Source organism: Pezoporus wallicus, unplaced genomic scaffold, assembly GCF_028554395.1.
Source record: "Pezoporus wallicus isolate ANWC-B61680 ecotype Strahan unplaced genomic scaffold, APGP_CSIRO_Pwel_v1 contig_1181, whole genome shotgun sequence".
In the NCBI taxonomy this organism is placed as follows: Eukaryota; Metazoa; Chordata; class Aves; order Psittaciformes; family Psittacidae; genus Pezoporus; species Pezoporus wallicus.
The window spans coordinates 553,187-568,169 of NW_026641428.1; the positions used below are offsets into that span (position 1 = coordinate 553,187).

A 14,983-nucleotide genomic window follows, 5' to 3' on the forward strand; every position below is an offset into this window, starting at 1 on the left:
AATTACCTTGTGGAGGGGGTGGCTGTTGATATCCTGGCATCGGACCATTATAAGCTCCATATTGCAATTGAGGAACCCCTGGCAATGGCTGTCCTCCGTAGGCAGGCTGCTGGTATCCCTGATATCCAGGCTGAGGTCGCCCGTAAGGAGGCCCTGTGTGAGCTGGCTGGTTTACACTCATTGTATTCACATCCCCAAACTAATCTCACCTGCAAAAAGTGGGGGAAAGATGGCTTTTAGCAGACATAAAACCAAACTGGCCGACTTCCCTACTGGTTTTACAGGAACAAGAGCTCCCAAGACCCTAGGGAAGGTGAAACATTAATGGTAATATACACTCACACAACATGATTTTCAAGTAAGATAAATGCTTTAGAAGAGGTAGTTAGAAAACAGTATTTTAAGAAACTAGATTTTCTAATCAACTTATTCACTGCTTCATCCTGGCTAGACTTGTGATCATCATCTTAGAAAAAAATACCATAATTTGTCATTCCATAACAGATGATTATCAAGTTTCCTCAGACACCTTACAAGCTACTTCCGCCCCACAGAACATCAGATCAACAAAAAAACAGATTTCATGACACAGATGAGAGATTCCTTAACGTAAGACTTAAATAACACTGAACAAGTTGAGCTTTCATCCCCATGTTAGTCTACTTGATCATATTTCATTGCTCCAAGCAACACACACTTCACCATCCACAAAGGCTGCTACTTGACGTGTTTGATAGCATCTAGAAGAGGATTAATATGGGGGGGGGGGGGGCTTATTTTTTCTTTAAACAACAGATGATTTTAAGTCCTTGTTATGTACAAAAATGTCAGAAAATGAAGATATTTCAAAAGCAGTATGTTGAAATAAAAAAGATGTTAAAAGTGGAAAAGATGTCACTAAAACAGTTATAAGAAAGCATAAGAACTGAACCAGAGCAGAGACAGACATTTCTTTGCAAAGTTATGTAAGACATTTTGCTTAACAGGCTCCCAGTTCCTCTGACTAACTGTATAAAGAGATTGACTGACTTTATAGAGAAAAGACAGAAACAGCATTGGGAAACCCAAAACCAAGCAGGCAAGTCTTACAATACCATGGTACCAAGCAAGCAGATAAGCCAGAGAGCCCCTGAATTGTGGAGACCCAAGGAGATGACTTCATGGTCTACCTCTCAAGGATACTTCACATCTCCTGCACTCCTTTGAATGCTCCATATATCATTGTTTCCTGCTTCAGATAAGACTTTCTACACTGACACTGTAAAGAAATGTGTGGTTATGGAATTTAATTTTTTACTTAAAAAATAAAGAAATCCAGTTTATATAAAAATGCAAAGTTAAGGTAAAGGAAATAATTCATGATGCCCTGGTATTTTACTCCAAACCCTGTGATGAACTTGTGCATTATAGATACATAGTAAATATTCACACAGAGGAGACATAAGCTGCAATAACCACCAGCTAGTTGAGGCAAATCCCAAGAAGGAACCTACAGCTTAACTCAAGTGGATAACAAACACCTGAGCTGTTTTGCCTATACATTGATTAGCATATGCCAACCAATGCTAAGGTTGGTTCTTCACATAACCAAAAACATGATGCCAAAATAATCATTTCAACAACTGACACCACAGTTAAACCTACAATAACTACAGCTCTGTAAGAGCCATACACACAGAAATTCTTTCAGATCCATATATATAAAGGGAAGATATAATAAATCACAGAGTAATGTAATTATTTAGAGAAGAAAGCTAGGCAAATACACACATGACATTTAACCTCCTACAGCTGGTAAACATGACAAATGTCAATACTAAGAACACTAATGCTTACTCTGAAATTAGATATCAAACTTTATGTGAAAGCAAATAAATGAAGTTTTATATTTTTAGTCTTCAAACTGTACGAAGGTAATAAAGTTTTTGTTTATAAAAAACTTATCTTAAATATTTAAAGGTAATTTGCTCTAGAAACTAGCATATGTAGTTTGCAACAGTTTACAACAGTGCGAGAGAATTTTTTATCAGGCTGCAGTGTTTTTAAACACGATTACACAAGATACACATGATAGCACGAGAGTAACTACTAAAGATTCTGGTTTCCCATACTACCTTTGACTTAGTTCTGCAGAACAGTCTAACCTGAGCGGCTATGGAGCCAGGAAATACGGACTCTGGGACCTGCTCCCTTCCCAAGTTCCCTTGAAGGTTAATCTCTTCCTTCCCAGATAGGCAACCAGTGTTGCCACACTGCAATCACAGACCTATCTCCAACCACCTCTTTTTCAGTGCAAACAGTAAAGCAGGAGAGTTTCTCTTGCAAATGTGCATCGTAAAGGAAGACTGCTCTACCCACACATCTTGGAACATCTAGGCATGGCTTTCTGCCAAGGAAAGAGGGCTGCTTCCTCTTCTTTTTGACCCTGACTTGCTTATTGGATTGCACGAGGAACTTGGCTTCTAGTCACTGGTCTAGAAACAGGTCCTTCATCTCGTAAGAGCTGCAGGCAAAGGAACAGCATCCTGCAGGTACTTCCTGAGCTATAATCATTAAGACACTCTTCAAAAGTTACACCTACAGAAATCCCTTAAGAGATCTAGTGTTTGAACAAGGAATTAGTACAGGGGAGGAGATCAATCCTTAATGCTTTTTTTCTTTTTATTTTTTTAAGAGCACAATGGGGGAAGAACTCAAGCATGTACCTTGCAAACCACTTCTGACTTACTGTTGTGAGTGTATACTCAGTAAGTGATCCTACCTGATGATCTTTTACTAATCTCTTTTCATCCTTCTCATGTGAATATTGGTATTTCCCACTTGAGCAGGCAGTATCTGTTGGCTTGCTGCTCCTTCTACAATAACACTGAAACCAAGAGGTAAGCTCACTTAATCCAAGTCTTACAGAGAAAAAGAGTTTTGAGATCACTTCCTACACTTTCTATGGAAAAAGCAGCTACAGAAAGGAGATGGTTCTGCCTTAGAGTTCCAACTGAGAAAGAATGGCAGATATACCTCAGACCTTTAGCCAGCCCATGTGTCAGCCAGCAGAGGCTTATCTCCACCATAACACAAGCTCTACACTGGCAGAGGGTTAAGGAGAGAGCTGAAGAAGTGGAAGAAAACTCAAGTACAAGGCTGGTGTTGAAGCTGGGGACAAGGCTGCTTCATTATTTTGGTTGCTCAACTTGGTCTAAACTTAAGGCTAGTGGCACGCTTGCTCATCACTCATGGGGAATACCATAAAGGGCAGGGCCAAGAGTATCTACCTCTGAGAAGGTAGAAGAGAGTTGTCATTAAATGAGTCCATTTTCCTTCTCCCCCAGTACAAGTTATTTGTATCAAACAGCATTCATTTTGTCTCCACTCAAAATATACACATGTAAACTAGAACCTGGTCACTTGAAGAGATACGGGCAAAAGGAGAATTTTATGTTCTCTGTTTTATGACATCAAGAAGAAGTAAAATCTCAAAGAATGAAATGTGTTTACCAGATAGGAAGAAATGGAGAAAACAGGCTGTTTCACTTGATGAAAATATTGAGGATATTCCTTTGCATGTAGTAACATTGTATTAAAATATGCCGTTGAGCTCAACAGTTACAATACACAAAGCTCAAATAGGCAGGACTTGTGCTATTGGGAAAATACCATCACAATTTTCCTGTGAAACATGACGCAGTCACTCCATGCTGTTTTCTATTCCTCTGCATAAAGGCAGTTTATCATGGAAGTTTTGGTCAAAATAGGTACACAGCTAAAACTCATACTGGAAAGGTGTTATACAAGAGAGAGAACCAGTGCTGATCAGCAATGAATGAATGGGATAAAAATTAATGGTAATATGGGGTAGGGGGGGAAGAGGTGTCTTAACTTCTACAATAGCTTCCAGATTCCTTAATATCCAAACAAAGCACACTACAGTGCAGTATTTATGGCCTGTTAAAAGAAAAAATAAGTTCACAAGCACTAGTGATTCACACAAGCTTGTTTCAATCAGCAAGCTTCCCAAATCAGCAAAACCTGCATATTCATCATTTTTTTTATGGTTCGCATTCACTGTTAATTCCCTTTTGAAACTGAAAAGCTTGATCTCATCAGCTCTTGATGGCTTTCTAAAGGAAACACATACAGCAAAATTACTTTCCTTCAGAAAGATGCTAGTGCCTTTTTTACTGGTTGCAGGGAAAAAAGAAAGGGTGGTTTATTTAAACTTCTGGGGAGCCAGATCCTTAAAAATGGGGGCAAAAGAAAAACCCAAACAACAAACCAAACCACAAAAAAAACCCAAAGAAAAAAACAAAAACCATCCACCCCCCCCCCCCCAAAAAAAAACAAAACAAAAAACCTCAACACCAAAACCCCCAGCCAACAGCATGGCATCCTATATTATGGTGAAACCATGAAACAGAAGGGAATGTCTACTTAATTTCTGAACACAGAAATCAAAATAATTTTCAAAAGATAGGACAGAAAGGGACAGTCTGCATCCTCAAGAGATCAGTTCAGAATATTACCTATAGTGCTTTTACTGCTTCCATTCTGCAGCTTTATGGAAAAGTAGCAAAGTTATGCTATTCTTATTAAAGATCCAGACTCTGAACAACTTCTAGCTAAGAACACTGTTCTGCAAGGCAGATGCTCCTGCTTTTGTTTCACCAACAGCCTGACTAGGTACTCTACAAGAACTCACAGAACATTTGATTCTTTTCAGATAAAAGAAACTCCTGTTTTGTTTTTTCTACAAAAAACTCTAGAAGAGAAGCTCATATCATGGAAGTTAGAGACTGGTAACCACTCTGGAAGCACTCAGGTCATTATAACAAATGCCACCCATGTTTGTCCAAAACAACCCAAATGGCACTACTGAACTGGCCCCCCAATTTGGTTGTATTTTTGTGGTGCTCTATCTTTCTCCTGGGCATAATCTCAACTTGTGACACATAGTATATTCTTCTTCTTATGCATTTGGAGTCACTGCCAGAAACATCTATTTTAACGTTCATGAGAGGCATATAGCACAGTTTTCAGAACATAAATGTTACAATCTAGTATCAGTGAAAATCCAGAAGCCACCATATTTTCACTGAGGACACCTTCAGGAGAAGAAAGGATAGGTTTGCTGCTAAAACTTCTTGACATGAGAGGTACTAGAGCAGATTTTTGCAGACCAGTCATTCCTGGGCTGATCCAAAAAGGACAGGCTACAGGACATAAAAAACCCACAGTTTGCACGCAAGGTGTGATCACTTCTATGTTCTTTTAAAGAAGGGCCACATTAAACCCAGTTTTGTTAGGCTGATTCATCATTTGGGCAAGGTCTTATACAAGTTGTGAGAGTAAACTGGTAAAAAAAATGACACACAAAAAAAAATTAAAATCTTAGTGGTAGGTTTAAGCTTAGGTCAAGACTATTTCCAACCCCTGCCACCACCACCAGATTTTTACTTCAATTAACAGAATCACAGAATGGTTTGTGTTAGAAGGGACTGTAAAGATCATCTAGTTCTAAACCCCTGCCATGGGAAGGGACACCTTCCACTAGACTAGATTGCTCAAAGCCCCATTCAACATGCCTTTGAACATTTCCAGGGATGGGGCATCCATCCCAGCTTCTCTGGGCAACCTGTTCCACTATCTCACCACCCTCACAGTAAAGAATTTCTTTCCAGTGTTTCTAATCTAAAACTCTCCTTTGTTAGTTTAAAGCCATCCCCCTTGTCTCATCCCTAAATGTCCCTGTTAAAAAGTCTCTCTTCAGCTTTCTCATAGGCCCCCTTTAGGTACTGGAAGACTGTTACAAGGTTTCCCCACAGCCTTCTCTTCTCCAGGCTGAACAACCCCAACTCTCTCATCCTGTCTTCATAGGAAAGGTGCTCCAGCCCCCAGTTATCTTCGTGGCTCTCCTCTGGACTTGCTTCAATGGATCAACATTCTTCTTGTGTCGGGGGCTCCAAAACTGGACACAGTAGTCCAGGTAGTGTCTCACAAGAGCGGAGTAGAGGGGGAGGATCACCCTGTCTCCTCGTGGGACTGATTTACACCTCTCTCTCTCTGTAATAAAGGTCTATGAAAATGTTTCAAACCCACTCAGTTATGGGCATTACTTTTGGAGAGCAATCCTGGGGAGGCAGAAATTATGGAATATGTGCCATTAACAAAACTGCAGTGAAAGATTTCTCTCTTCCTTTGCTACCTGCATATACGTGTTGCAACATGTGTAGTCATCTGCCTCATTTCTGTGAACTTTGCACAAGTATAATTGATTAGGAAAAGTTACAAGGATAGTTTAAAGTTTAGAGAAGAGGCCAGAAGGAAGAATGGAGGAACAGGAATATACAGAATAAGACTTTAAAATCATGTTATAGTACTAAACAAGTTTTTCTTCACATACATTGTAACACTGGCCACCTTTCATTCAAAACTTCTGTACTCTGACTTCCTCTACCAAAAATGCACCACAAAAATCCCATCACTCACAAGCAACAAGAAAGCTCAGAATTAGCTTTTCGTAATGCATACTGCCCAGTTTATACTGACTTTAGTGCTTTCTATACTAACAATGTATCTTGCTGAACATATAGGAACAAGCTCTATTTTCACAATTCATCACTAATAAAACTTTTCAGACCTAAAGAGCAAGAAAAATCTACGTCTTCTCTTCTGTGGAGACCTCGCTGCTGATCACTTTCAGTCACTCTTTGTACCTTGCCCTTCCTTTAGCCAACCATCAATTCTTTCTTGGATTTTTGACCCTCCTTCTGATAATAAGCGTTACAGAAAGAAAATATAGTCCTACAGTAGCAGAAGAAAACATTCACAGCAGTACAAGCATCAAATGGCTCATTAAAGGAATAATCCTTTAGACATCTGTTCGCTGCTATAACTCAGCTTTCAGCCATGAAATTAGAACCTGGAGCGAATGTCACAGCGTATTAAGAAGAAATATTCCTTACATCAATGTTCACTTCACAGTCTGTCTGTATCAATAAAGAAACCTGAGTGGTACAGCTTCAAGCTGAACAGGGTAGTTCCAAAAGTAAGAACCTTTTCTACACAAAAAAAGGACAGAAATGCTTATGATTCCACATATAGTGTACATACATGATCGAAGGTGAGTCTCCTCTAAAGAGAAAGGCTCTGGAGTTCTAGGCCACATATATTTCTATCCACCCAATAACCAGAACATGTACTCTGTGAGAAGGGGGAAGGGGGTGGAAGAAAGAGGTAAAAGCTCAAGTTCCCTAAACCTACTCAGGACAACTTCATATTCATAAACATTGAAGACTTTAGGATAAACCCAGCAACAAGTAATCTCCTATTTTTGTGGTGTGAATTTGCACTGCCTGTAAATAACTACAACATAAAGGCACTGCATACTGGGTCTCAGATGGTCATTTCTCTCACTCTAACATTCCCCCCTCAACACCTGGTAAAGTTGACTAAGGATCCCTGTAACAGAAAAGGATTTATAAATATTTTTATGGAATTATCACATTAATGGCTAAAATTCAACACCGAGTACCGAAGTGAAAAAACAAAAATAAATCTGTATTTTAACATGATATTACAAATATTAACTCTGGTGGAAGACTTCTGATGAAGGTGTAAGTACTTCACTTACATTTCAGCAACCACTTCCGTCAGCTAGTACATTTAACAGAACTTCGACTACAGTGTGACACCTAGCACAGAGGCCTAGTTTGTATGGTTTTGCAAAGTCTCTTTAATAAAGACTTAAGACACCACATGCACATACTTAAAAACACTGAAGTACCTACCGAGAATAAGGAGAAATGAAACTAACCTTCATTCTACTCCAAAGACCATTGCTCGAAAGAGTCAAAGCAAACTCCAACAATACAAACCAAACATGTTTAAAGCATCACCTACATGGAAAGCAAGGATCCATCCACTTTTCCCAAGACTACACTTATAATTTGGTCATGTCATCTCCATTCCTTTCCTTCTTTCTTTTTCAAAGACACAGACAGACAATCACTAATTTTTACTACTAAACTCAATCTCCCTGTGGGACAACCATCCTTTGCAAGCCTCGAATGAATGGGAGCTTGAACAGCTCAACACATACACTGGGGTAAGGATTCGCGGATTACAAGAGACTGGGGCCGCTGCAGAGGCAGTATCCGCCTCACAGCGCACCCGGGACGAAAACAAGCGCTCAGCTATACGGGTGGGTGCGACGGCCGCACTCGTAGTCCCCGCAACTCCCCGCACCACACTTGGACACCGACTGCTCCCCTCCAGGCACTGCAGGAGGAGGCCCCGCCGACAGCCGGCTCCGACCCCGCTGGGCCGGCACCCACTGGGCCGAGCCGGGCCGCTAGCGGTGAGGGGCGCCCCCACCCAGACACATCACTGAAGAAGACCCGGGCCCCTGCAAAGGCCGGGCGTGGCGCGTAGGCACGGCAGGCCCGACGTACTACCCGGCTGGGCGCCACCAGGCCTCATCTCCTTGGCGGCGAAGGAAGCGACAGCAGCGCCTCAGACCCGGGCCTCGGCCGGGCCGCCGCACCAGCCAGCACCGGGTACCTCCGCGGCCGCCACCAGCAGACCCAATACCCCCCCGCAGAGCCCCACTCACCGCCGCTGCCCGTTTCTCCCGGCGCCGCTGCTGGACCCGCTTCCGGTTTCCGACGCCACCGCTCCCCCGCCCGCTGCCTGCCACGTCCACACTCCCCGCCAACCCCCGGCTGCCACCGCGCCCCACCCAGCGGGGCCCGGATGCGGCGCAGGCGCCGTGCGCCACGACCGCGGGCGTTGACGTCGCTCCGCGGATGCACGCCGGTAGTGGCGTTCTTCGGTCTTGACGGGAGGCCCTGCGCGCCGCTCCGTTGGCGGCCGGTTGTCCGGAAGTGCCAGGCGGCGGCACTCGGGGGGACCAGCCGCCGCTCCGACGGCGGTTGTTACCGGGGCTCCGAGGCTGCAGCCGCCCTCGCACTTCCCTTGGGCCCCGGGCAGCGCAGGGAGAGGGCTGTTGAGGGGCCGCTGTGGCTGTGGTGGGGGCAGATTCCTCAGGTCGTTTGCATAGTCCGAGAACCAGTGTTTCACGCGGGAGCGGGGCCCGGCCCGGCGCTGCTCAGCCTCAGCCCGTGCTGAGCAGGGTGCCCTTGGCTGCTTGTCCCGTCAGCGGCCTCCGGAAAAACGCGACTTGGGAGCACACGGAGGCAGTTTCGCACTGAAATGCACTGTGGTGCGGGAGTTGCGCGCTACCTAGTAATGTTTGTTCGTATCTGCTCAGCAGCACCATGCAGTGGCACTGCGTGAGCGGTGGGGTAGGCAATCAAGTAAAATTGCGTCCTATGGATGTTGCAGTACAAAGGTATCACAGAGATCTGTAAGATGCTTATTAGTCACTGAGAACTAAGCACATGCAGAATAAGGAAGAGTTTGTGCTTGGGATCTTAACAGAAAGTTACGTTGTAAGCCCTGTAGCAAACAAATGGATTTTATTTTCCCTTATAATTCCAAGGGATCAAGGTGGCTTGGGATAGCAAGGAGGTCTTGTCTGTCATGGCCCTAAAAGAGCAAATAGTGAAGGAGGAGACCCACCTGGAGTACTGCACCCAGCTCTGGAGCCTGAAGCGCAGAAAAAAGCTGTAGACTTGTTGGAGCAGGTCCAGAGAAGGGCTGCAAAAATGACCGGAGGCATGAATGCCTCTCCTATGAAGACAGGCTGAGAGAGCTGAGGTTGTTCAGCCTGGAGAAGAGAAAGCTCCAGGGAGACCATACTGCAACTTTCCAATACTTAAAGAGGGCTTGTAAGAAAGATAGGGACAGGCTTTTTAGTACAGCTTGTAGGGATAGGATGAGAGATAATGGCTTTAAACTAAAAGAGGGTCAGTTTAGACTACATATAAGGAAGAATTTTTTTACATTAAGGGTGGTAAAACACTGGAACAGGAAGAGGTTGCTCAGAGAGGTGGTAGATGCTCACCCCTGGAAACATTCAGGGCCAGGTTGGACTGGGCTCTGAGCAACCTGGTCTAGCTGAAGATGGCCCTTTCTCTAAAAAGTCCCTTTAAAAGTCCTTTCCCACCCAAACCATTCTGTGATTCTGTGACCCCGATGCAAAGCCATTCTCCTGGCCACTGACGAGTACATGTATGTGGTGCCCTGCAGAGAACTGTCTGAATCCCATCTGTATAGCTAATCCTGGCTATTCTGGTCCCAGTGTCTAATACTAGGAATGGATGTAGGGGATGTCAGGGAGCAGCAAGCTGTAGAGGGAGCACATCACATCTATAACCTGCCTGTGGTTTTCAGAGCAGATGCATGGTGCTACACTGTGTAGTAACACTAGCTGCATGGAGAAAACAAGTGCAAAGGACATCACTTGCAAGCTGTTTTTGTTTAGTTTCTTAGGTGCTATCACCTGATCTTGTATGAGTTTGTGCCTGCGTCATGTCCTTGTCTGAAACTCATACTAATGAACCCTGAGAGCTGGATGACTCCAGGATTTGCATTTGGAATGGGAAGTGGAAATAAAGTTTTTACTGAAATGCTTCCAGCCTGAAGAGTGTCAGACAAAGCTTTGGAGAGACAGGAGGTGTGCTATTTTCAGCCGTGCTCCGGTGAGAGATCAGTCGTGTATGTGGAGGGGGGGACACAGAGGGTGAGATTGACATGACACGTGTGTCAGACAACTCTGGCCCCTTACCAAGAGGAGAATCAAATGTCTAATCATAGGCAGAGCAGCAGCTGGTTGTCCAGAAGAGCAGTGAAGGCTGGGCTTGACAGTTTCAACTCTCCTCTTGGGTGTGTGAACTTGAAGGAGAAAGTGTGCACAGGGCCTTTTGGAGGACCGGAGAGTTGTGTGAATTTTGAAGATGGGAGTAGAAGATACTGCCTGTTAAGAACTGGAGTCTGTTTTGAAGTTGGGAAGACAAAATATCCAAAGCATAGAAATCATGGGAGCTGAAGAAGAAATGCTCATCACTCTGTCTGGAGGTGCCCCCTGGGGCTTCCGGTTGCAAGGCGGTTCAGAGCAGAAACGGCCCCTTCAGGTGTCAAAGGTAGGACTTTGAGATGTGAACCGTGAAAGCAGAGTTGTTCTGCTGAACTCAGATATCCCTTCTGAGTCGGGCATCTTTCACTGCCGTTAAGGAATGCAGGAACTCCTTTCTGTGACAGCAGATCTTAAAAGGAAAACCTGGGTGGAATGATCAAGCAGGGTGTGGGGTGGGTCCTGAAATAGATGCTGTTGAGGTAAAGACAACTGTTGGGTGAAGATCTGCGTCTGTGCAGATCTGTACAGCTCAGGCACTTTATAATGTGTACAGCTCTCCCCAGCTGTCAGCAGACATATAAACATAGTGACTTGTGCAGGAAAAAGGGCTAAAATGTGGAAGCTTCAGTACTCTTGTAAAACATCCAACAAAACAAAAAATAATTTAAATTGAAGCAAAAAAAAGTCATATTTGCAATTTAACTGTCCCTAACGCTTCATTACTATAGGTTTCAAAATATATGCACATTTCTTACGGTCTCTTCTGTTGGCAAAACCTTCTCAATATTGTCTGAAGTGAATATTTTTAATGCTCTAAAGCAGCAAATATTGGTTCCATTTCAAGAATTAAAGAAAAGCCGTTGATTGGATGGGAGATGAAATAATAAAAAAGAAGTAAGAACCTTGAGTTGCACTACTTTTGATAAGCAACTGTTACTGATCTCTTTCATAAAGACTAGTGAGTAGTGTAAAATTAGGAATAAGTCCTCCGTTTACTAAGCTCATAACAGCTACATTAGCCTTGACACAATGATACCTTGGGATGTCTCACTGGAAGCTACCCATCAACAGGAATGAAAAAATGCTGTGCTGAGGTCCTTTTGTTTCCTTAAGTAGACTGCTTCTGACAGAGAAGTTTAAAATGAAATGTACTATGTCATTTGGCTCACCCCAGGTCAAGAAGTGTTTGTGTGTAACTTCTGCCAGATGATTTGAAATCCCATAGCTTGACCCTGAAGTGGATGTTTCTTACACAGAGAAAGATTATTTTTCACCACGAAAACAACTTCTGTGCATACACATAGAGCTTCAGGTATGGAAAAGAAAGAATCAATATAATTTAAACCGATATCTGGCATCAGTGGTTGTTAGGAAAGTGGGATTTTCAGTGGCTACATAAGATCTTTAGGGTCTAGGGTTATTTTGACTCATTTTTTTTTCCCCAAATAGACAAGAAACTGGGACTGGAAAAAGGAGATACTGAGTGTCTTATAAAGGATTGAACAGGGGTGAGAAGCAGCTATTACTCAGGCTAAGTTGCACCTTAAGGTGAATGATTAGTAGCACTTCCAGAAAGGTATTAACTAGGAATTAAGGTATGACACCCAAAATTGGGTGTCATACCTTAAGTCTAGCATATTGCAAAAAAAAGTAATTATGGAATATGTAATTGATACAAATCCATTTGAGGCTCAATTCTTCAAGCAGGACTTTGATTTTGTAATTATTGCTTTGGCCTATTATTGTCCAGAATTTAATGGCATCCAGGTGACCATACATGCTCACTGTCTTAAAGGCAACACCATTTAAACAGTCTCCAAAGAACGGGTTTATAGATCCTTACCACAACTCAGTAAGATCATATCTGAATGTAAACTGCTTAGAAGAGAATAAACCCCCAGGAATAACTCAATGGTCCTCCTCTTAGTGTGGAGGGAGTAGAAGTTTGAATCTCAGGTTTTGTCTCTTTGAGTTGAAAGATGAAATCTTCATTCTCCTGCAGTTAGGATTCTACTATTGACACCAGCAGGATGAAGTGTGGGCCAAAATGCTGCCTGTAAAGCATCTTCCAAAACTCTTAATATCATTGGCACTGTTTGTTTGGTTATTTTAGAAGCCAAAGATGGGAGTGAGCCCATTGCAAAAGAAGCCTGAGCTGGATTGTATCTGTGTGGTATAGCACAGAGAAACAGAGCAGTACTGTCTATTTCTCTATTGGTTTGTTTGAGCTGGAACTCATGTGGATGAGCAATTTGCTCTGTTTGGCCTCCATCCAGGAGATGAATGCCACTGGGCAGCACTGGGAAGTGTGGTCAGATGGAGGTGTCACTGAGAATGAGCCTGCCTAGCGGAGGTAAGGTCAAATAATGACACCGTGTTCATTAGTACAATGAAGAATGTGTTGTGCATGTATGAACAGACAGATTAGATAAATGAGAGGGTCTAAGTAAGCAGATTTCTCTCAAATGAAGGACTCTTGGGGAGAAAGAGAAGTGTTCGTATGAGACCAGGAAAACTTTGGCTTAGCAGAACGTAAATACTAGCGCTTTGGTTCTTTTAGCAAAACCTATTTGGACAGAACGGGGAAGGGCAGAACAGGAACATGGATGGATCTGGAGAAAATGTGATGCGATACAGGCGTGAATATCCAATAGGTGCCAGGAAATAGTTGAGTGGATACAGCTGGTGTCTCAGGGGATTCCAGTGCTATCGCTTTAGGCAGTTTCAACTTCTAGACTAAAAATGTCATAGCAGTAACACTAAGGAAAGATGCTTACCCCCTTGGATGTCAAGTCATATTGCTTCTGTACACTTTCTGGGTGAAAAAGAGCAGTAAAAGCTACTTTGGGAAATATACTAAGTATAACAAATAAGTTATATATAAATTATATACACTGTAGTTATGTAGAGCTGGTAGAATTGCTAGACCAGACTAGGTTAATAGTCACTCCATCTTCTTGCTTCCCCTTTCCTTTGTGTTTCAGAGGAAGTTGTGAACTTCATCAATGCATCTAATTTTTCTAGTAATGCAATGTGAAGGGAAATTCTTTCACCTCTGCTGATTACTAGCATGTCCTATGAAGTACATAAGAATTGACAGTACTGGTGGTTTATTCTACATATAAACAGATAACTGTTTGCTAACAGTGCTCATCTTACTAAATCTGATATGGTTTCCTAATAAACACTTGATAACCTCAAGCAGCCAGGCATTCATAGAATCATAGAATCATAGAATCATAGAATGGTTAGGGTTGGAAAGGACCTTAAGATCATCTAGTTCCAGCCCCCCTGCCATGGACAGGGACACCTCACACTAAACAATCTCACCCAAGGCTTTGTCCAGTCTGGTCTTGAACACTGCTAGGGACGAAGCATTCACAACCTCCCTTGGCAACCTATTCCAGTGCCTCACCACCCTAACAGGAAAGAATTTCCTCCTTATATCCAATCTAAACTTCCCCTGTTTAAGTTTTAACCCATTACCCTTTGTCCTGTCACTACAGTCCCTAATGAAGAGTCCCTCCCCAGCATCCCTATAGGCCCCCTTCAGATACTGGAAGGCTGCTATGATGTCTCCACGCAGCCTTCTCTTCTCCAGGCTGAACAGCCCCAACTTTCTCAGCCTAAGTCCAAAGACTAAATGTTGCACAAAGACTAAATGTTGCACAAAGCGAGATTTCCTGTTTGAGCTGATCTTGTATTAAAAATCCATACATAATTCATGTTATGTGATCAATTTACACAATACACAAAAGTCACAATCTTCTTGCCTTCTTTCTAAAGTTTACATTACAATAGTATTTTTATAGTTTCTTTCTGTGAAGATTATGATAATCAATCACTACGTGATGTTCTCTGTACCTTTTTTTTCCTTGAAAATTCTTAGAGCCTGCTGTATGCTTTCTCTTTTTTTTTTTCTTTTCTGAGAAGATGGTATTTAAATGAGATGAGAATGTTTTCAGCATTATTCTCAATCCTCTTCACATACATCAGTGGGCTTCTAATTGATTGTTCTGTCCTAAGCTGTTCACAATGATGGCTTAAATTGCTGACTTTTTTTCAAGTTCAACTAACTCAGAATGCACAGTGAGCATATGCATTTTAAAACCACTCTTCATAGCACCAAGTATTCAGCTGGCTGCAACTAAATAAAGTAGCAGAACATGTTGGAAGTTGGGTGTGAACCCACTTTTCTACAGACTGAAAGAATGCATAGCTGTAGTTTTAAAC

The 14,983-nt window shown here is 42.7% G+C and overlaps 2 protein-coding genes across 4 annotated transcripts in view; one reads left to right on the top strand and one right to left on the bottom strand.

Annotated features, from left to right (window-relative positions):
* SEC24C (SEC24 homolog C, COPII coat complex component) overlaps nt 1-8,751 on the bottom strand; it is a 37,580-nt gene extending 28,829 nt beyond the window's left edge. For 2 of the 3 annotated variants that reach the window (XM_057423623.1, XM_057423622.1), the window contains exons 1-2: nt 8,606-8,750; nt 7-209 (exon numbers count right to left, since the gene is read on the bottom strand). In XM_057423623.1, the coding sequence (XP_057279606.1) occupies nt 7-181 (175 nt within the window). In that variant the 5' untranslated portion in view covers nt 182-209; nt 8,606-8,750. Of the gene's footprint in view, nt 1-6; nt 210-8,605 lie in introns of all 3 variants that reach the window. The other variant, XM_057423621.1, reaches the window with a different exon arrangement.
* A 1,207-nt stretch (nt 8,752-9,958) lies between these two features.
* SYNPO2L (synaptopodin 2 like) overlaps nt 9,959-14,983 on the top strand; it is a 36,517-nt gene continuing 31,492 nt past the window's right edge. Inside the window, exons 1-2 of the mRNA XM_057423848.1 lie at nt 9,959-10,654; nt 10,688-11,036. Coding sequence (XP_057279831.1) covers nt 10,932-11,036 — 105 coding nt within the window. The 5' untranslated portion in view covers nt 9,959-10,654; nt 10,688-10,931. The remainder of the gene's footprint in view (nt 10,655-10,687; nt 11,037-14,983) is intronic.